At 43.4% G+C, this 22,671-nt stretch overlaps 1 protein-coding gene across 1 annotated transcript in view; it reads right to left on the reverse strand.

The window, feature by feature from the left end:
* PKHD1 (PKHD1 ciliary IPT domain containing fibrocystin/polyductin) overlaps positions 1-22,671 on the reverse strand; it is a 276,108-nt gene that overhangs the window by 21,177 nt on the left and 232,260 nt on the right. Inside the window, exon 59 of the mRNA XM_074582079.1 lies at positions 10,627-11,632. Coding sequence (XP_074438180.1) covers positions 10,627-11,632 — 1,006 coding nt within the window. The remainder of the gene's footprint in view (positions 1-10,626; positions 11,633-22,671) is intronic.

A 22,671-nucleotide genomic window follows, 5' to 3' on the forward strand; every position in this document is an offset into this window, starting at 1 on the left:
TGTGAGGAATTTAGCATCTTTGGGCAAGAAGTGCGTTGGGCGAGAAGTGCGTTCTCACGTCATGTGGTGATGAAGTTAGCCAGAAACCAGGTACCTGTGCCTTCTCAGCTGCACTGTTAGAGCTTTGTCTCCCCCTCCAGGTCTTATCATTAAGTAATAGAGATAGGGAAAGAGAGACATGAGTATCCAGAAGACAGTGAGGAGTCAGGTCATTCCTACTTTAAGCAAGAAAGCGATCAAAAAGACGACTTTACACCAATGCCCATGATTTCCCATATTATAAAAGCAAGAGGAAACAAATTCCAGTGAAAAGCAGGCTGCAGCTTTCTGTGACAACAAAGAAACAATAAATACATATTACTAATCGTATCTCCTTATGAGGACTACACTAATGAACTGAATAGGACCCATGATGTCTGACGTTGATGATGTCTCCCGCCTCTCATGTAGGTTGAGTCAATAAGACCAAAATTCCAAACCTTAGGCACCTAAATGTATATTCCAGCTAGCAACAGGAGGGAGCTTTGAACAAAGCCGTATGTCCACTGCCCTGGAGGTCAGATGCTGTGATGGCAGAAAGCTAACAAGAGAACATCTAGTAGTGCAGAGAAGTAGCAAGGAGGCCTAGATTGATGGTGAACAGGGAACAAGAACAGCAACAAGTAACTGAATTGGCTCTGTGGGCAAGGCTGAGCAAGAGGAGTATACTGCTTTATCTAATGATTGTGAGGGTTTCCTTTCAAAAAGCAAAGATGCTTTAGTTAGAAGCTGGATATTTTGTGGTTGTTCAAAGCACTGGGTAAATTGGTTAGATTGAAAAAGTTCTGAAGGAAAGGTCCAATGCATACTCCCTTGGAGTATGTATTAATTAAAATACCCAGTCTTTTTGACCAGCTTCTTCTGACATTAGCTTTTTGGGGCACTGCCACCATCAGATATCCATTTCTCCATTTGCTAGATATTGTCCACGCTCCAAATGGCTCCCAATCTAGCTTTCAGGATTTTTTTTCCTCATTTTACAAATCAGTAAATATAGCCACAGAGCATGAACACAACTGTCCAGGACCACACAAACAAGTCTCCTTCATAAGGCCAGTCTTCCCCCCTGCTCAGACAACTTTCATTTAGCACTTATCAATCCCAGTGGCATCAAAAGCTGAAGGCAAGCAGCTGCTTGGTGGGTGCAGCTGGTGGAGTCCAGATTCCTGCAGTCTGGAGTGATAAGACACCTTAAAAAAAGAAAAACAGGGCTACAGGAGGGATTTAATGGATCCACTCAAGGATGAGGTGGGACCACCATGAGTCTTTACAAAGAGAGGGACAGAGTCGATGCATCAGATAGGAGAGAAACATCCTCAAATTTCATTAGTGACTTCCAATAATTGCTGTAGATGACTGGAAATACCCTGACTTACAAAGCCGCCTGCTAGTGGTGAGGAGCTAAGCCAGGCCTCCTCCATAACACACTCTCGAAGTTTACGGTCGGAGAAACGTCTTTTATTAAATGTAAACAGCATCCTGCCGGAGGTCAGAGCCTTGCCGCTGCTGTGTATCCCAAGGTAATACCACTTTAAGCTCCACATAAACTCTTAAACAGTTTCTATCCTAAAACCAGACCGTAGGTGGTACAGTTTTTTACGATATGTTATAATAGTGCAATAAATCTGTTAGCTTAAAATCGAATCTCCGTGGCCTTTTAGAGAAATCATCATTAAATGTAAGGCCCTGTTAATGATGCCATCCCAGTGAAATTGTTTAATCTGCTAGGGGGGTGAAAGGTCACCAAATGAATTTTTTATAATACATCAACTTGACACGCAATAGGGAAAACTGTAATAGATAAAAGCAAAGGAAAAGGGCACTGTCTTCTTCTGATAGGTCAATAGCAGCCAAGAGAGTCACTCATCCACTTTTCCTTCACTACCGTGCTCCTTTTCCATTTAATATGGACACCCAATTAATACCTCAGCACCATAGACAACCTCATTTTAGGTGAATTATAGCAATTTCTTCCCCCTTCTCTGAAATGAAAGTGATCACAATACATCATAGCATTGTGCGAATTAACGTTAATTGATTCGAGTTACCAAGCATTGATGGGCCACTTCTATAATCTGGTCCTTATTGGGAGCTGGAAGGGATGGAGGGAAGATTAGATTGCATCCTCCGTTGCTTTGACGACGGCGGTCACCTGATGGCTTGTTAGACAGTTGTACGCTTCTATTGCTGGCCCCAGTGGGGTCGTCAGTAAACTGGAGTGATGTCCAAACATCATTACACGCTGCTCCGATATTAAAGCAAAGGGATTAGCACCTTATTGCAAGCAACCTGGATTTGTCATTGTGCTGTCGTTATCCAATTTCCAGATGATAATGTGACTGTGGCCTGCGGGCGCGAGGTCCTACAGCCAAACCAAGGTGTATGTGTATATATCTGTATCTATCTATATATATACATGTACACATGTATATACATGCATACACTCCCACAAAGACCCAGCATCCAAACCCATTTAACTATTTGCTCACCAGGCGCCTGCTAACAAAGCACGTGGAAGAATTTTTCCCCCTTTCCCACCCAATGCAAGGTAGCAGTCAAGAGCACGATGCGACAGCAAAGCGGGCTGACCTCAGAGCCAGAACAGCTGTCACTCGCTCAAATGTCACACCAGACAAGCTCTGCTGATAGAGGTGACACCTCTATCATGTTAAATAAGGTGGAGTAGGGAAAGGATCGGTCCTTTGGAGACATGACTGGCAGCTCCTCACTGATGTGTGCACACTCATGTAAATCATTGCTTTTACTGCAGGTCTCATTAATTGTAAAGCGGGAAAATGGATCCATGAGAAAGGCAGGTTTTGTTTGACAGCACTAGGGTAGCAGCGCTGGGACCAGATCTCTTTCCAGTCCTTGAGAAAGACAAGGGGGATGCTTCTGCCTCTTCTGCATGTGTCCAACCACCTGTAACTTCTGGGAACACCAGGAAATTGGGAAATGCTCCTCTTGAGTGTATCCCCTTTATTTTTAACACAAACCCATAGTTTCAAAGACCCACACTGGCTTGGGTAATACATGACAATGACAATATACCCCTCCTTTCTGCTGTAGAGCCTGCAAAGTCTGTGAACATCATGAGGTCCAACAAGGCCAAGTGCAAGGTCCTGCACCTGGGTCGGGGCAACCCCTGGTGTCAATACAGGCTGGGGTATGGATGGATTGAGAGCAGCCCTGCCAGGAAGGACTTGAGGGTACTGGTGGATGAAAAGCTGGACATGAGCTGGCAATGTGAGCTCACAGCCCAGAAAGCAAACCGTATCCTGGACTGCATCAAAAGAAGAGTGGCCAGCAGGTTGAGGGAGGTGATTCTTCCCCTCTACTCTGCTCTGGTGAGACACCACCTGCAGTACAGCATCCAACTCTGTGGCCCCTAAAATAATAAGAACATGGACCTTTTGGAGCGAGTCCAGAGGAGGGCACGAAGATGATTCAAGGGCTGGAGCAACTCATCCTGCGAGGACAGGCTGAGAGAGTTGGGGGTGTTCAACCTGGAGAAGAGAAGGCTCTGTGGAGACCTTATTGCTGCCTTTTAGTACTTAAAGGGGGCTTAAAAGAAACATAGGGACAAACTTTTTAGCAGGGCCTGTTACAGCAGGACATGGAGTAATGGTTTTAAACTAAAAGAGGGAAGATTTAGACCAGATGTAAGAAAGAAATTTTTTACAATGAGGGTGGTGCAACCCTGGCCCAGGTTGCCCAGAGGTGGTAGATGCCCCATCCCTCGAAACGCTACAGGTCAGTTTGGATGGGGCTCTAGCAACCTGTTCTAGTTGAAAATGTCCCCGCTCATGGCAGTGGGGTTGGAACTAGATGATCTTTAAGGTCCCTTCCAAGCCAAACCGTTCTATGATTCTATGATTCCATGAAAGTCCTGCACTCCTTTTCCCCCTTTATCTTCCTCCTCATCTGCTCTCTCCTCTCCTTTCACCTTTCCTATCTCCTGCTCCTTTCCTGCAGAGGAACCAGCTGGTTTTTGGAAGCCCATTGTCAGAGCAAGCTGTGGTTTCTACCATGGTTACAGTGGACGTAGTACTTTTAATTGCTTGAATCTTGTAATTCACAGCTGTCACCTTTAAGTGGGACTGGCAATTTTTTTTATAAGTTTACCTTGTACAGTAGATAATAACCAAAATGTAGTTTAAAAATAAGGCTCAGAGGGGGAAGGTAGCTTGGGTGACTGGTAGACAGTGATAGATCCTTTAATGGATAGATCCATTTGCAGTGGCAAGGTGAAACTCCATGGCTGTTTTTTAGAAGGGTATTTTGGAGATTTGTTTGAAAACTTGCAAGGGAAATACTGGCTTCATGCAAGCATCATATGCAAAAAGGGTGGACTACCTTGATTGTTTTTGTTTTTTTCCCCCTCAAAGACAGACACACAGTCTTATGGACAGACCTTCAACCTGCAGGAATGACTCACATATCTATCCCGCAAGGTATACTTTGTGCTTCTTTGGAAGAGTCCCTGAACGCAAAGTATTTCTGCTTAAGCTGCAGTTTAATTCCTCTACTAAACATAGATGAGGAGACAAGATATCTACTCTGTTTCCCTACTCTGAATTAAATTTGAAGAAAAATGCTAAAACAGCAGACCTGGGGTCTAACACCTACATAGTCAAAGACCTTGTGTGGCATCATCATCCCTGGTATGACTGTGCCTTCCTGACACCATCATTTGATGCCCAATTTCAGTTCCTGGATTTTCTGCTGAAAGGCCACCTGAAGCAAAAAAATAGCAAAAGGATTTGTGATAAAAGCCCCTCTGGAACCCAGAATGACTTCACTCAGACTCTTTTCACACACAAGTCTTCATTGCCACCATCTTCAGTGCAGAAAGATCTGCCTGAGTCCCTGAGTTCTCGATGACCATCTACCTCTTGTTCACAGATCCTCCAACTACCCAGTTTGAAAAGAATTATGAATTGAGAACAAAATAGTGAAATTCATCCTGATTCCTAAATTGAAATATGATCACACAGTTTTATATAAAGTAATATGTATTAACTCCCCCTTTATTCTGATGAAGTTTCTTAACCCATCACTCTCATAAATAGCCCATTATAGAATCCCACTCCTCTGATTAGAAACCTTCTAGGTCTCACCGTAAATTTATTCATGTGTACTTTTCCACAGTTTTGCTGGACTGTTAAATGAGTTGTTGGCCAAAAATGGGTCTCAGCTATTCCCAAACTATTTAAATAAAAAATAATGAAAAAAAAAAAAAAGGTCAGAATATTGCATTGGCCATGTGGAGAAAAAAATAAATCAGGAAAATAGATTGATGTTGAATGAGAAATAGTCTTCTTCCAGTTCTGTTGGCAGGTTCTTCCAGTTTATTCCCTGAGGAGGAACCTTTTTCTATTTTTAAATGTAAATTTACCTCTTGGTACTTTACACCCATTTGTTCCTGTGCTGTCATTGTCCATTAATATCTAGCGCTTCCTCTCTGGTATTTACTTTTCCAACATATTTTCACAGATAGGATGATATCTCCCTTCAACCTTGCTTTGCCAAGTTAAACAAACCAAGCTTTTTTTATTCCTTATATCTTAAAATAAACTATTTCCATTATTGTGTTAAATGTCCTTCCCTGTATCTACTTTAACTGAGGTTGTCTTTTTTTGTACATCAACAAACAGATTGGCACATGCTGTTCAAAAATATATTCTTTATACTGTCCCTATGAACATCTGACTTGCAATTAATCCTTAATTTTAAGGAGCTTTTAAGCTTATGGTTTAAGCTCCTGAGTATCACCTTTCCACATCTTTACTTCAGGAGTGTGTGGCAGATAAAATTTTTATAGAGCCTCAAATGCTGCAATAACTGCAGCTTTGATATCAGGATTTTTAGCATCCTCCTTTTGCCTACCCATTGGAGGAAAAGATGTATCCCTGCACAGGAAAAAACGCTGTCGTCTCCCTTTTTTAAAACCCTGTGCAATTCCATACAGCAACCTGCCTGAAACCTGCACCAAGGTTACCAAACCCAAACACTTTGGGGTTAGGATGTGTCAGAATTAATCTAGTTCAAACTTCTAACCCTGCCTGCCTGTGTATATGTCGTGTGACATAGCAAATTAGTTGTAATTTCTCATTTAGTGCTCTGCATGGGTATTGCTGTCTGAATGAGCAGTTCTTTGATGATTTGCTTCACTTTTATTGCTTGCTGTGAGTTTCAAACACCATCATTTCCTGCACACACACAGTTTTTCACAGATTACGCCAAACCTAACTCTTAATAAAGAAAGATTAATGCCTGCAAATTTCAGTTTGTAGCAGGTTAAAGGTCCGTCAAGAAGGAGCAAAGTACCCTGCACTGGTGTGGAGATACAGACTAAATGGCTTCTGGATGACTGTCCAATGCTATATTTCTGATTTAGTATAAAGGCACCCGCACAAACACACGCAATACGTGTGCTGTTGTGCTCCCTTGTTCTTTCACTGTTATATTTATATTTAAATCAGGCAAACATTGCAAAACAGAGATTTCTATCTGTAAAATACATTGCAGCATATATTAACATACAGACATTCACAGGAAGATAAAGCTATGTGATAGTCATCTCTCATTCTCCAGCTGAGCAAGACTACAGCAATCACCTCCGTCTTTCCTTGACAATCCAATGAGCTGTGCTTGAAGTCACCCTAACAAAGGAGCTAAATTAAAATCATGTAAAAAAGCATTACAAATCATAATGGACAAGTGATTTTTTTAAAGGCTTGGCCATGTAATATATAGATTTACTGCCTTGTTACCCGACCTCAGTAAGGTTTCCAAGGCTGCCTTCCCCCTCGTTGTCCTGGGCTGCAAAGATGAACACCCAGTCTCTGCTGATCAAAGACCTTTTTGTTGTTGTCTTGATGCAAGAGGAGCCACGATGAAACCACACGGAGACTGGCCCAGCAGGAGGGCAGGTTCTGTGTATACCTGACAGCCTGATTGGATTTTGCATGATTTAGGGGTGAAAAGATTTTTCTTTTCTTTCCACAGACAAATACACAGGAATACTTAGCCTGATTTGTAATCCCAGCCCCATTATCCTCGCTTGTGCTAGCATGTACTGCCTAAAGAGAGACAGATAGACAGTGGGGATACTATATGTCCCAACAGGAAAACCCTGATTTCATTTCACAAGTTATCTGTGGCCTTATTGCATCAGAAATGTCAGCCATGAGTAATTCCAGAAAAGCTATGACTGATGAGAAGCAATAAATAATACTGCAGAGGAGCCCAGGCAGCTAAAGGTGGATGATCTCTGATCTGGTCCTATGATATGGTGATGTTAGTATTCTCCTTATTATACATTCTAGGTCTTCCCCTACTGAGAAGGTGAATCTATGGCTTTAAGTTAACACTGCTCTTGTCCCTATAATAAATCAGCCTCCTTCCCAGGGACCTTTACTGATCGTCGCTCTTTGAACTGGTTTCACAGAGCATGCACAGATGGGAAGAAAAACCCCAGCTGGGAGAGCAGTCCCCAGTGTGGAGAAAATGTCATTTGTGCCTGAAAAAAGGCAGCCACAAGGTTTCTTCCCTGGCACACAGAGGAGAGTGGTCCTTTAGGTGATCTCTTCCTCCCCCCCTCCCCATGATGTTACACTGATGCGTTCAGGAGCCTACAGGCATTTAATAGGGTTCTGGTGAACTTACTCTAAAAAAATCTATACCTTGTTCCTTTCCCACAGTTTAGCTATTGTTGCTCCTCTTGTTCTGGTCATCAATAATGGAGACCCTGTTCTGTACCTGTCACATCCTGCAGTCTGGCATGTCTTGGGATGGCGTAAAGACAGGATAACCTTTCCTATCACAGGCTGTAAAACTTCCTGCAGCATTTTTTTGCTGTCCCATTTTGTAGTATCCTACATCGTAAAACAAATACACCCACTGACAATAGTGATGTTAGTTCTGCCAGTGAAAAATATTGCATATCCTCAGAGTTTGTCCCTGATTTAAAATTTGATCTCGCAAATAAAAATTTCCCACTGTGCTTAATATATTACCATTAAAAAAAAACAACAAAACAAAACAAAACAAAATAAAAACAGCAAAAAGCAAACAAACCACAAAATAAAACCAAAACCAACAAACCAAAACCAATCAAAAAAAGCAAAGCAAAGATTCCTGTGGTGACAGACCAGTGTCCTTACTGTGGGTGCTTCACTACCGTAAGCCACACAGTGCCTAGTAGAAAAGTTAAGTGTGTGAATGGCAGTTTGTATCTCTAGCAGCCAACAGACATCAGAATGGTACAGGGGTCAGTGGTAAATGTTACAGGATATGGTATTAATTAGAGAAAGTAAGTCTTAGACAAATCCAATTGCTTTCTTGCATAGATGGAATATGCTTAGTTGGGTAAGGCTCAGCAGTGCACAACATCAAAAAATAACATTATGCAATATCAAAAGAGTACATAATAAGGTTGCCAAACATCAAATCCCATGCCCCCTATTAAAAACAGATGGGATATTACCTTTTTCATATTTCCCATATGCTTTTAATATAGATTCAGGATCTGAGGCTGAAATACTCTGCTGTCTGCTCCCTTCCCAGCCTTGCTCCTCCTAGCCTTCTCTGCAGATAAGGGCTGCTGTCTGGGACATGGAAATAATGGCTGCAAGAGGCTGAAAAGAGAAAGACAGGAACAGAGGAAGGAGGTACAGAAAGGGTTGTTCGCTGCTGTGGAGGAGAGGAAAAAAATGACCTTCAAAAACTAAGTCTTGGTACAGAACACCAATAAAAAAATTAGTACATAAAAAACTGACCAAGAACTAGGTAAAAGGCAGAGCTCAAAAAGTAGCTCCGATTGGGAAATTGTTATAAAGTAAAAGGATGACCTGTGCTGTTAAGATGCTTTATCTACGTCAAGAAACAAATGTGAAAATAAAATGCACAGAAGCATTGGTGGGCTAATACATTATGGAGAGATTAATCAAACATGGGCACCTAGGCCATGTGGTGTGTTGGATCTGGGCAAACAAACTGGATGGCTTGGGTCCTGGAAAGCTAGGACTCAGAAGGAATTAGTTAATACGGTGAACAAACAGTGGATCATGAAGTCTCCTATTTCTGTGGAAAAATGGGCTAATGGGATCATTGAATTCTTTCAGTAGAAAATGGGATTTAGCACCACTTTTGCATATGGCACTGATATGGAGGAAAACTGTTAGTTTTTCAGATATATGCGCTTCAAAAAGAATTCAGAAAACAGAGACAGAGAAGGAAAGAAACATTCTCCAGAACTCAAACCTTTCAATTTATTAAAAAGCAGACAGCCAAGTGATTTGATTACTCTGGAGGCATCTGGAGGAGGAGGAAGAGTCAATGCCCAGAAACTCACTCATATAACAGTGAAAGAAAGAACAAGAGACTCTCATGGGAAGCTGGAGACACATAGGCTGACAAGAGACAACAGGCAAGTACTGACAAGAGACAACAGGCAAGTACTTGTGGCAGCAAAACCAGGGATAGCATCCAACATCTAGGCACACATTCAGGTAGGATTGGATATTTCCAGCTCTTCTGTCTTCAAGAAAAGAAAGGCTGAGGGATTTGGATCTTTCCAGTCTGGAAAAAAAAGGCTGAGGGGGGACCTTATCAACACTTATCAATACTTAAAGGGTGGGTATCAGGAGGATGGGGCCAGGCTCTTTTCAGTGGTGGCCAGTGACAGGACAAGAGGTAACGGGCACAAACTTGAACATAGGAAGTTCCACCTCAACATGAGGAGGAACTACTTTCCTTTGAGGGTGGCAGAGCCCTGGCACAGGCTGCCCAGAGAGGTGGTGGAGTCTCCAACTCTGGAGACATTCAAAACTCGCCTGGACGCGTTCCTCTGCAACCTGCTGTAGGTGACCCTGCTCTGGCAAGGGGTTGGACTGGATGATCTCCAAAGGTCCCTTCCAACCCCTACCATTCTGTGATTCTGTGAAGACCAGATAGTTTTCTAGAATAAGTATTTTAGCCAAAAAGAAAGGTCAACATGGAGGTATCAAAATGAACAGCAGTGGCCTGTGTTATGCAGGAGATTGAAGTAGAAGACTACACAGGCCTTTCTGGCCTTAAAGTTTAAAAGTATGTGAATTAAGGTTTAGACCTGCATGTTAATTAAGGCAACAAGCTGTTTTTCATAATACATCTCTGTATTTGTAGATTTAATTTTTTAAAATTTAATTTTAAAATTTAATTTTTAATTTTAATTCAAATTTGTAGATTTATTTTTTAAAAACTTAAGAACTATTGTAGTCTGAACTTCTTTAGAAGCATTGACTTTAACCAATACTTTGTAGTTTCAAGGCAAACATCCAGGAACTCTGTTCCTGGCTTAAAGCATCTCTGCACTACACAGATCCATGAATATCAGCAGAATATCAGCAGTAATTCACACTCAGGAGTCCAGCTAGTACTTGGGCATAGCTCTATCATTGGAACTTTATAATGTGTTTCACCATGGTTAGTCATATTTCAGTCAACGGAGAATTTACGCTCTATCTTAATAAGCAGATCAAGTGGTTAAATTGCCTCACTACACTTAAATCAGAAACTGCTGATACTGAATCTGATACTTACCTGTTGTTAGCTTCTGCGGGAAACAGTGAGACAGGCTGAGTCACCATTAAGCTATCAACTGGTAAGCCAAGGCCTCGCTGAAGGTCTCCAGTCTGATGAGCGTTGATAATTTTTCTGGCCAAACTCTTTAAGCTGTCACTTGTCAACTCATTTCTTGGATGACCTGGTGGATCACCAAGTTCAATGATGAGCACTCTTGACGGACCAGCCTCATCAGATGGCCGCAGAGCTCGGGTACTCACTGGTCCTCTCCCCACTTTCCATGAGCTAGATCTGCTATGAAAGGCTGTACAAAATGCCATGTTGGGGCAGTGGTATTTCTTTTTGCTAGCATTGGCTGAGATTACCTTCAACATGCTTTCACCTCCCAGCACATGATGGACTACTCTGACTTGGTCATGACCAACCTTCAAGAAATCATTTAATCGATGTATTACACTTGCTTCATCCTCTCCCCCAAGAGCCTCAGTTACAGTGAAAGCCACAAGAAGGGAAAGGCCAGCAACTACTTCTACAGGTTCCTTCTCATGCAGGAGAACATAGAGAAGATTGTCCTCAAAGCTAAAGTAATTTGCCCCTGCCCCTTCATTCATTGAGAAAGAAGATGGAGTTGGAGAAACGTATTTCCCTTGAACGAAAACACGAAGGCTGAGTGGTTCATTGTAGAATATAGCAAGGGGCAGTCTGGTTGCATTTTGGCCACTGAGGAGGTAGAGTCTGAAAGTCAGAGGTGCTAGGTCTGGGAAGCAAATTGTAGTAAGTTTGGTGGATGGTAACACAGAAAAGAAAGTAGAACGATGGTCTGCAAGATAACACGATGAATGCGACGTCACATCACTGAAGGTGTCCATAAAGCTGTCTGTCATTGCTACCACTGGAAACAGCCTCTGGCTGGACATGTTGGGGTCCAAGTTTTCTAGGATGACAAGTGCGTGATCTGCCTGTGCGCAGAAGTAGCCTTGTACTGAGGGATTGAAGATGCACTTGCTGTCATCTCGGTAAATTCCTGGAAGAGAATAAAGGGAGATGGGGAGAAAAAAAAAATAAGAATTGTTACAGATATCATCTCAGCAGTTTGTGATATTTTTTATATATATATTTTATTTTTTTATAAACTGCTTATTTTCCCATTCAGCGCCCAAAGTCAATTTGTTGATGCTAAAATTTTACATAGTTTTTAGAGAAGCCTGAACACTAAGGAATATTAAATAGGTAGAAACTACATCTACCTCAAGATGTCCTTGAGCTGAAAATGGTTGAAGACTGGTAATGAATGGCAGAGAAGTACCATATACATTTGACTTGTTCTTTCTAGATATCAATTTACAGCCACGGTTGAAAGAGCAGGCACACTAGATGGACCTTTGGTCTGACCCACCACTATGTCCTTATGTCTTCTACATTCTCCTGGTTCCAAGCTTGTAGCAGGGTAAAAAATCAGGGCATTACTGCAATTCTTTGGAAAGATGATTTAACAGTGCATGAAACCCGCTCATCCCATTCACAGGGACTGTATCTCAAACAAACAAACAAAAAAAAACTAGAAAGGACCAGAAAATCATTCATTTACTCCAGAAGTGAATTGCCTCACCAAGTTTTAGAGCTAGAAGAAAGCACCAGATTCAGACACCTACAAATAGTGGAGACCTTTATGAGTGCTCCAAGTGTCTACGCTCCCATTGCAGTCAGTGGAGATCTGGAGTTTAAATCGTTTACCCACAGGCAAGCATCTAGTATCTCATGGGATACCCAAAGGTATCTGAGATATGTCACAGAGTGTCTATAGAAGACCTATGCACTTGAAGGGTGGCAGCCGGAGGCCCAGTGGGACACCCCACAGCACCTGAAATTACACTAGACACACATTTATGGTAACTGAAACACTCCCATTTCCCCAGCCATCAATGCAGACAAAACAGTTTAGAAAGTAATGAAATTCATGAAGCAGCAATGTGCCCTTGTGGCCAAGAAGGCCGATGGCATCTGGAGTGCACTTAGAAGAGTGTCACAAGCAGCTCAAGGGAGGTAATCCTCCCCTTCTATTCTGCCCTGGTGAGGCCACATCTGGAGTACTGTGTCCAGTTTAGGCTCCCCAGTTCAAGAAGAACAGGGAACTGCTGAAGAGGGGACAGCAAAGGGGACAACAAGATGATTAGGGGACTGGAACTGTTATGAAGAAAGTCTGAGGGCCTTGGTTCTTTTTAGTCTGGAAAAAAAAGATTGAGAGGGGATCTTATCAATGCTTACAAATACTTAAAGGATGGGTGTCAGGAGGATGGGGCCAGGCTCTTTTCAGTGGTGCCCAGTGACAGGACAAGAGGTAATGGGCACAAACTTGAGCATAGAAAGTTCCACCTAAACATGAGGAGGAACTACTTTCCTTTGAGGGTGGCAGAGCCCTGGCACAGGCTGCCCAGAGAGGTGGTGGAGTCTCTGTATCAGGAGACATTCAAAACCCCCCTGGATGCGTTCCTGTGCAAGCTGCTCCGGGTGACCCTGCTCTGGCAGGGTGGTTGGACTAGATGATCTCCAAGGGTCCCTTCCAATCCCTATCATTCTGTGATTCTGTGAAGGTCACCCTAAAATAGCTCTGTTTTGTTAGCTGGATTGCCCTTTATAATCCTGTAATTTTAGTGACCAGAGATAGGATCCTGTCACTTAAACACAAGTGTATAATGTCACCTGGACTTCTTTGGGCAACTACAATGTCTGCAGATGTAATACATGATCCATGGGAGTACAAAAGCCACTTCAGACAATGCTTTAGGTATTCTTTCACTGAATATGACAGGAGCTAAGATGCTTCCACGTACGTCAGAATTTGCCACCAAATCCCATCCCAAGTGTCTGTGGTGACAAGTCGAGAGGATCCTTTTATGAAAGGATCTATACAGAAGAGAAGTAATTCATACAGTCTTCTGAGTACACTCCACCTGACCAAATATAGGTCTCTGCTTTAAGATGAGAGAAATTATGCCTTAGGCTGTAATGATGCGATCATCACTGATTACAAAGAGAGAATAAAAGTAAATGAGTTCAGATTCAGGCACCAAAAGCATAAACATTTCTCCCTGGAGCATCTTAGGAAAAGATGCGTGTTTCTGTTTTTCCTTCCTCTCTTCAAAATAAAATCAAAGGAGGAATTTGCTGCTGTAGCCAGCTATAATCCTCCTTCCCCCATAAGCCTGTTCCTTCCCTAGTTATCTGTGCTCACGAATGTGTTAGGCAAGGCACGACCAATGTCTAAAACAACTCTGTGTTCCTCATTCAGTAGCTTTGGGGATGTAAAGGAAGATCAACAATGCTTGGTGTTAATGATAAAAAGAAAGGAACAGCAACACCCTTGAGAATCACAAAGTTGTGGACAAATAAAAGGGCATCCCCCTTATCAGGGAAACATTGTAACTGTGAAACTCGCTGCTAGAAGAAAATACCAGACTCCTGGGAAAGAAACAAACTATAAGAAAGCAGTTTAGGCTCTGCTTATAGCTACATCTCAATGTCTGGATCCTGTGGATGCTTACCTATGATTTATTTCAGGGGGATTCCTCATGTGCAGACTGGTACCCATGTCTGCGAGCATTTCCCAGAATGAGCTCTTGCTCTGCACGTCACCAAGGGAAGCAGTGAAATTACATAAATATCAAGCTTTGTTTAGGGAGGATGGTCCAAGTCAGATAGGATCTATGCAAAAGCCCCTATTTTTAGACATCAATTTACCATTTTCTTTCTCTTTTTCTTACCTTTTCTTTTTTTTTTTTTTTTTTTTTTTTTTTTTTAATCTTTATAAGTGTTTTGCTATCGGCATGTGCCAGGGGAAAAAGGAGAGGCAGCAACCACTTCATTCAGAAATAGAAGTGGAAACGCTGCACTCGGAGACATTGGGTATTGTCCCGGAGCGGTGGGAGGACGCAGCCTGCAGCAGGCAGCCAGCCCACAAAGGCTGACGGATCTCATCGTCTGCTCTCCCGGAAACCTCCCCCATCTCCCCCCGGTGACATTTCTCTTGTCTACAAATGGGATTTGCTGATATTTTGTGATTTCCCAGGACTTTCCTTTGCCCTGCCTGCCTCACAAAGTGGGTTTGCTCAGTTTCCTGTGCACACACCCATGTACGTACATGTATCATTACTTGTCTCCTTCTAAATGGCCTTATCTGCCAGTCACAATTTCTGCAGCCTGCAATTTCGATCACTTTTAAATGAAACCCATGCTGGCCTTAGTAATCATAATGTCATTTACAATTTACCACAAAACACGTTTATTCAGTTAGTAGCACATTGAAGAAAGAGAACTCCATATGAACTCTCTGCTGAAGCCCTAATCTGATTATTTCCTCATGAAAATCCAAGCAGGGGTGCTTGTAAGAGGGGTCTGAGAGGAGAAGGAAAAAGTGAGTTCTGGCCACAGCTGACTCTCATAATCAATGCGAATAGATAAGTGACGCAGCGTGTCAGGGCCAGCAGCTAATCTGCCCTGGGGCTTTCCTCTAAAAAAGGCCAGAGTGGACAGGACTTAATAAATACTGAGTGACCACTGAGTATTGAGCTGACATGTGCTATTTACATTGGCGATGAACAATAACAGTGATAAATTCCAGAAGCGTCCCCTCGCAGTGGGTGAAATTAGATTAAACAGGTTATATTTGGAGGTGCGTGTGTGCTTGCACACACACGTGTGTGAGAGAGGGGAAAAAAGTGGGGAAAGAAAGAAAGAGAAACCTGGTGTGAGTCAACAGGAGACTCTACAAATGGGTGGGAAAGATGAAAAAGATGATCATATCTGTAGTCATTTGTGAACAGGTGAGGCTGAACATCACATTGGGAACTGTGGGCACCTGAAGAAGGGAAGAGGGCATGTGTGTATTGGGCTCTTTCATGGACACGTGTGCCGGGTGTGTGTCCCACTCTGTGCATGAAAGAAAGAGAAATAATACATGGAAAGAGTGTGTGTCCACCCTCCCCAGCTATTTCCTCAGCCTCAGAGAGCAGACTTTGCTTTACACACATTCCCCTACCATCAAATCAAGTTTATTATTTAATTACATACATGCACGCACGTACATAAACACACAAACATATATATCTATATGAGATTTTAACACTCAGGTTGCTTCTAGGGCTCCTGACAAATATTAACTTTGTGTCAATATTTGTCCTTCCTGTCGTGAAATGAGGATTTTCCACCTCATTTCACATTTGAAAAGAAAAATGCGCCGAGGGGGTCCTCTTTGCTTAGGAAAAAAAAACACCACCACCACCAACATCTCATATCCTTTATTTAGAAAAATGGAGCAGGGGGGAAGGAGGGAAGAGTATTTTTAAAATAGATGTTTTGACTTAAAGGCACACAGAGCCCTTTGCAAGTCTCCTGCCTTTTCCCTAGTTCCCCAATGCCAAATAAATAAAATAAAATAAAATAAATTCTACATTTAAAATTGAATGAAATACATCAGCATTAATGATTTTCCCCTTCAGGTTAACACCACCATTTCCTTCAATAATTTTTACCCATTTTGTGATAGATTTCACAATTCATGGTACAAGGAAAAATATAGCCATTTTTTGACAAAAACAAAAGGCAATGTCATTTTTTTATCAAAATAAAATAAATCTCCCGCAATTTTCTTTCCATCCGACTGGATTTGCCCGTCAGTTATTTCTAATTTAACTACAATTATAGTTACAAAAATATAAAAGCGAGTCGGGGAAGAAGGGGGAGGGGAGAGATAAATGGGACACTGTTTAGAAATTGCGATTCATTGGCCTTGGGCTGGCCAGCACATATCTTTGCTGAGGGGGAAATATTCATCAGCATTAACTGTTCCTTTTGACCTGCTGACATTCAAATGTGAAATAAAAAAAAAAAAGGTCCAGCAATAGTACCTTAGAAATCCAGTGAAGGTAAATTATTCGTAGGTTGTTTTTTTTTTGCTATACAAAAGGTTTTCTACATTTTGTGAGTTCAGACATTTCCCATAAATAATTTTGGCCCCAATTCTCTTGTCCAGTCCCTGGTACAGGGTTGGCATGCCTACACACGCATCCTTTGAAAGCAAAGGCTCTGCACACACTTGTAAATCTTTATATAGGTACATGAGAACAAGCCCATTAGCTTCAGCAGACGCTTAAACAAGGCATCCCCATTGTTTTTAGAAATCCCACTAACTGTAAATTAGGGATATCACTCAACTGAGTTTAGCGGTGTTCCCATGGGCAATAAACACACAGATATGCAAAGTCAAGTAGCTTATTTGTGGCAGGTTTTTTGCAAAGTGTGTGTTAGGATCAAACGCCCAGGAACGCATGGAGCCATGCATGCTTGCTCACGTATTTGTGTACATACGTGTGTGAGATACAAACACACACACACATATATATACTCATAGCAGGGACTGTGTAAATAAAAAGAGAGTGATTGCTTTAGGCTGTTAATCTTTTCTTTTAAAGAAAATGATTTTAGAAGGAAATTAATCTCATAACATCATACTGTGTGGGTTTTTATGCTCTCCTGTTTATCGTTCCTCCATAAAAAACTTTGAAGCCCCTGGCCAATTACAGTCACGTTTGTGGACTCAAAGATATTGTGTTCCTACAAGTTTTGCTAAAGTAGGAGCCCAAGTACAAAAAAAATGGTTATTAGTGCTTCCACAGAAAGGAAAAACTGTGGTGTAAGGTCACCCTCCTTACACACCACAGGACCTGCACTGGCCCCTTCTTTTCACATACAAATTCATAGAAAAAAAGGTTTAGTACTCAAAATGTTTGTTCTTGCATTCGTTGTTTGCATGTTTTAACTACAAGCCTTTCAGCCTGACCTCGGTACCGGGAAAGATCATGGAGAGCATCATCTTAAGTGCGATCTCATGGCAAGTGCAGGGCAGCCAAGGGATCAGGGCCAGCCAGCATGGGTTTAAGAAGGGGAGGTCCTGCTTAACCAACCTGATCTCTTTCTATGACCATGTGAACCACCTTCTGGATGCGGGGAAGGCTGTGGACATTGTCTACCTGGACTTTGATAAGACCTTTGACACCGTCCCCCACAGCATTCTCCTGGAGAAGTTGGCGAATCATGGCATTGACAAGTGTACTCTTCGCTGGGTAAAAAACTGGCTGGATGGCCGTGCCCAGAGAGTTGTGGTTAAGGGGGTGAAATGGTCTTGGCGGCTGGTCACCAGTGGTGTCCCTCAGGGCTCAGTTTTGGGGACAGTTTTGTTTAATATCTTTATCGATGATCTCGATGAGGGGATTGAGTGCACCCTCAGTAAGTTTGCAGATGACACCAAACTAGGTGGGAGTGTTGATCTGCTTGAGGGTAGGAAGGCTCTACAGAGAGACCCAGACAGGCTGAATTGATGGGCCAAGGCCAACTGTATGAGGTTTAATAAGGCCAAGTGTCGGGTCCTGCATTTCGGTACAACAACCCCAAGCAACGCTACAGGCTTGGGGAAGAGTGGCTGGAAAGCTGCCCGGCAGAAAAGGACCTGGGGGTGCTGGTGGACGGCCAGCTTAACATGAGCCAGCAGTGTGCCCAGGTGGCCAAGAAGGCCAACAGCATTCTGGCTTGTATCAGGAATAGCATGGCCAGCAGGAGCAGGGAAGTGATGGTGCCTCTGTACTCGGCACTGGTGAGGCCTCACCTTGAGTACTGTGTTCAGGTCTGGGCCCCACTGTACAAGAGGGACATTGAAGTGCTGGAGCGTGTCCAGAGGAGAGCTACCAGGCTGGTGAGGGGTCTGGAGACCAGGGCATATGAGGACAGGCTGAGGGAGCTGGGCATGTTTAGCTTGGAGAAGAGGAGGCTGAGGGGAGACCTCATTGTCCTCTACAACTCCCTGAAAGGAGGGTGGAGAGAGGTGGGGGTTGGCCTCTTCTCCCAGGTGAATAATGACAGGACCAGAAGAAATGGTCTGAAGTTGCGGCAGGGGAGGTTTAGATTAGATATGAGGAAGAATTGCTTTACTGAAAGAGTGGTCAGGCACTGGCACAGCCTGCCCAGGGAGGTGGTTGAGTGACCGTCCCTAGAGGTATTTAAGAAACGTCTAGATGTGGCGCTTCAGGGCATGCTCTAGTGGCAGAGATTGTTTGGGTTGGACTTGATGATCTCATGGGTCCTTTCCAACCATGAAAGTTCTGTGATTCTATGTGTTGATATGGCCACAAGCTGTGAAATCACTCATTATTTGCATCTTTCATATGGTTATATATTTTTATGCTAGCACCAAGCCTTCAGAGCTCCTCCATGCCTAAGAGGTAGGACATATACATTACAGATGATAGTATATCTTTCCAAGTTATGAACAGAAAATTGCAGTTTTCCAGTTCACTGGGACTATAGTAATAACTCATTCTTGACCTTAAAGCATAAGTGCACAAGTCTTAACAAGCGAGACCAGAAGCTTACTGAGGCCAGGATGCTCCCCAACGGTGATCGAAAAGAGTTACCTAGAAAGAGTATGGGAACAATGCATGCATATAGCAATGTTCATCCCAAATGCTCCTCAAGATTTCAGTGGTTTACAGGTCAGGAACATCTTGAGTCAGAGAGATCTTTGGTCTTTTGTATTTGAGAGAAAATACCAAATCTGTCTCACAAAAATCACAAAAAAATCCAGGGAGGAGAATAAGCCATCCAGGAGAATATATCTTGAGCCCTCTCAAAGGAGGTGTGCCAGTAAATCTGAAGTGCTCTTTAGTGGGGTTGCCCAGAACAGGCCTTGTGTCATGGCTGAATTAAGGTTATGAGCCCCTCTGCTGTGAGGACAGGCTGTGAGAGTTGGGGCTGGTCATCCTGGAGAAGAGAAGGCTCCAGGGAGACCTTGTAGCTGCCTTCCACTACCTAAAGGGGGCCTACAGGAAAGCTGGGGAGGGACTCTGGATCAGGGTGTGGAGCAATAGGACAAGAGGCAACGGTTTTAAACTGAAAGAGGGGAGATTTAGATTAGATATTAGGAAGAAATTCTTTCCTGTGAGGGTAGTGAGACACTGGAACAGGCTGCCCAGAGAAGCTGTGGATGCCCCATCCCTGGAAGTGTTCAATATCAGGTTGTATGGGGCTTTGAGCAACCTGGTCTAGTGGTAGGTGTCCCTGCCCATGGCGGGGGGGGGTTGGAACTAGATGATCTTTAAGGTCCCTTCTAACCCAAACCATTCTATGATTCTATCCTACTGCTTACAGAGCCACAGAACTTCTCAAATGCTCTGCTGCCACCACAAGGTGACCACACCTGGAAATACCTTGAATGTCTGTGCCCAGAACACTAGGCTGGAACTGAGCTGCTATGGCATTGCATGCATCAAAAGTAACAAAATAACCAGTGCCAAGGCCAGTTCGTTGTTCCTGAGGCCAGCTGGCATGGCAATCCCATAGTATTAAAATCACTGATGTTCCAAAAGACGATGACCACCTTCAAACTGCCCTTTTGGACTGGCTCCTGACTTGAGCTAATTTCTGGAAAGTGCCCAGGAATTGTCTTGGACACTGATGTGTTTGTTGCCTGGGGCCAACCCAGGCTTGGACCTGTTCTCTTGATGTAGCAGGAGTGACTGGTAAGCTCCAGTGTCCATACCCTAGTGCTGCTTGACTGAGTAGAGGTAGACATTGGTCCCATTCCTGCTATTGTCAGCATTGGCCTAGACCAGCTTCCCTATCATTTTATTACACTTAGAAAGACACAATTAGGAAAGATTTTTGTCCACATTATTGTTAATGATTAGAGAATCTTAGAATCACAGAATCATAGGGTTGGAAGGGGCCTCTGGAGATCACCTAGTCCAACCACCCTGCCAGAGCAGGGTCACCTTAGAGCAGGTGGCACAAGAACGCGTCCAGGTGGGTTTTGAATGTCTCCACTGTGCCAGTGCTCTGCCACCCTCAAAGGAAAGAAGTTCTTCCTCATGTTAAGATGGAACTTTCTGTGTTCAAGTTTGTGCCCATTACCTCTTGTCCTGTCACTGGGCACCACTGAAAAGAGCCTGGACCCATCCTCCTGACACCCACCCTTTCAGTATTGATAAGTGTTGATAAGGTCCCCCCTCAGTCATCTTTTTTCCAGACTGAAGAGACCCAAATCCTTCAGCCTTTCTTCGTAACAGAGGTGTTCCAGTCCCCTCACCATCTTGGTAGCCCTTTGCTGTCCCCTCTCCAGCAGTTCCCTGTCCTTCTTGAACTGGGGAGCCCAGAACTGGACACAGCACTCCAGGTGAGGCCTCACCAAGGCAGAGTAGAGGGGGAGGATGACCTCCCTCCACCTGCTGGCCACACTCGATGCACCCCAGGATGCCATTGGCCTTCTTGGCCACAAGGGCACATGATTGCTGGCACATGGTCATCCTGTTGTCCACCAGGACTCCCAGGTCTCTTTCCACAGAGCTGCTCTCCAGCAGGTCAGCCCCCCAGCCTGTCCTGGTGCCTGGGGTTATTCCTCCCCAGGTGCAGCACCCGACACTTGCCCTTATTGAATTTCATAAGGTTCCTCTTTGCCCAGATCTCCAACCTGTGCAGGTCCCTCTGTATGGTGGCACAGACTTCCGGTGTGGAAAATGACTAAAATTTAGTCATTTTATCCATGCTGACAACATAAAGTTCCCCATAATGCTTATTTAAGGGATAAATCAAATAAAGTGGCAAAAGAAGCATTACCCGTCATGATGTTGTGTGTGGAGACAAAAAGGATTAAACAGCATAATTGAGCTATACTGCATGATTCTGTGCATTTTCAGAGAGTCCCCAAAAGTGTGGTAAATTAAGCATCCTTAAATTGAACCCTGAATGAAGGAGAATGCAGGAGCAGTGCAACGAGAAGTGTGGCATAGGACTGAGGTGGATGGGCCAGAGTGAACTCTCAAAGGACAGCATGGAAGAGACAATTTGGGTCTCCATAGCCTTCCTGAGAGCTATCAATACACAGCTAAGGGGTGGAAATAATGGCTTTTTGTACAGCACCTAGCAAAATAGGACCCAGGTCCCTGACTGTAGTTTTTAAATGCTCTCCTGAAACAGATAACACAAACAAACTATTCCCATAAACCTCTTGAAGTCATTAACCGTCATTCAAAGAGCCAGTAGCTGGGTGTGAGAGGGATCTTGTCTCCCAGAAAAGACAACTAAAAGATAAAAATGCAAAGAGAAACATCTTTTGGTCCAAACTATTTCACCTTTTAAAAAACATGCTGTTCCGCAAGTATCAATGTGTTTCTCTTGTCGCTACCAATGCTTTTCCCATCATGTCTCCCCTTGAGATAATCCTGGTTTCCTTTAGGTGTATTTAAAGCCCAGAAGGACTTTTCTCTCCTCCCAAACAACAACCGTATTGACCAAAGCTTTAGTCAAACTGGTACCCAACATACAGGCAAGGGCAGCGAATGGCAGAGCCTTTACCGAAGCAGCTCCAGTCACTGCCTCTCTGGCCAAGGAATGATAAAACTACCACCACCACCTGACAGCAGAACAGCCATTTCATCAGATGCCAGACCTAAAAATGAATGTGGCTGTGCCATGCACTGCTCTGAGCTGTGGATATAATGAGTTTTGAATGGGAAGTCCCGGACACAATAAATCTGTGCCATATGTGACCATTTCCTGTGTCAGTTCCTTTCTCATAACCAGTGGAGGCTTCGCCCTCCCCCTCACTTTCCCTTTCATGACCCCACACCAGGGCTCTGAAATCTTTCAGGGCTGCTTATGGGCCCCAGGCCTTTCCACAGCAGTTGCATAAATAAATGAGTTTGACAGCAAACATCGTAACAGTTAGCGGTAATGTGTGTTCCACACAAGTGCTTGTGCTGCTCGCTGGAGAAATGGGGGAGGAAAGAGCTCAGTTTGTTAATGCAAACAAAAGTATGTTCTCTGACAAGTGGTGAAAGAATTAGTCAAATAAACTTGAACTCTATTAGGACTATCGCTGCCAGTTTTTGTTATGGACGGGAAGGTTCTCAGCTTCTCTTTCCCTCCTTGGCCTGCAGTCACTGCAAAGACAAATCATCCTTTTCTTCTGCAAAAATAAAGTTAGGGGATAAAATGAACTGCCTCAAAATAAAATTTGCA

The sequence above is a fragment of the Larus michahellis genome, chromosome 3, assembly GCF_964199755.1.
Source record: "Larus michahellis chromosome 3, bLarMic1.1, whole genome shotgun sequence".
NCBI lineage: Eukaryota > Metazoa > Chordata > Aves > Charadriiformes > Laridae > Larus > Larus michahellis.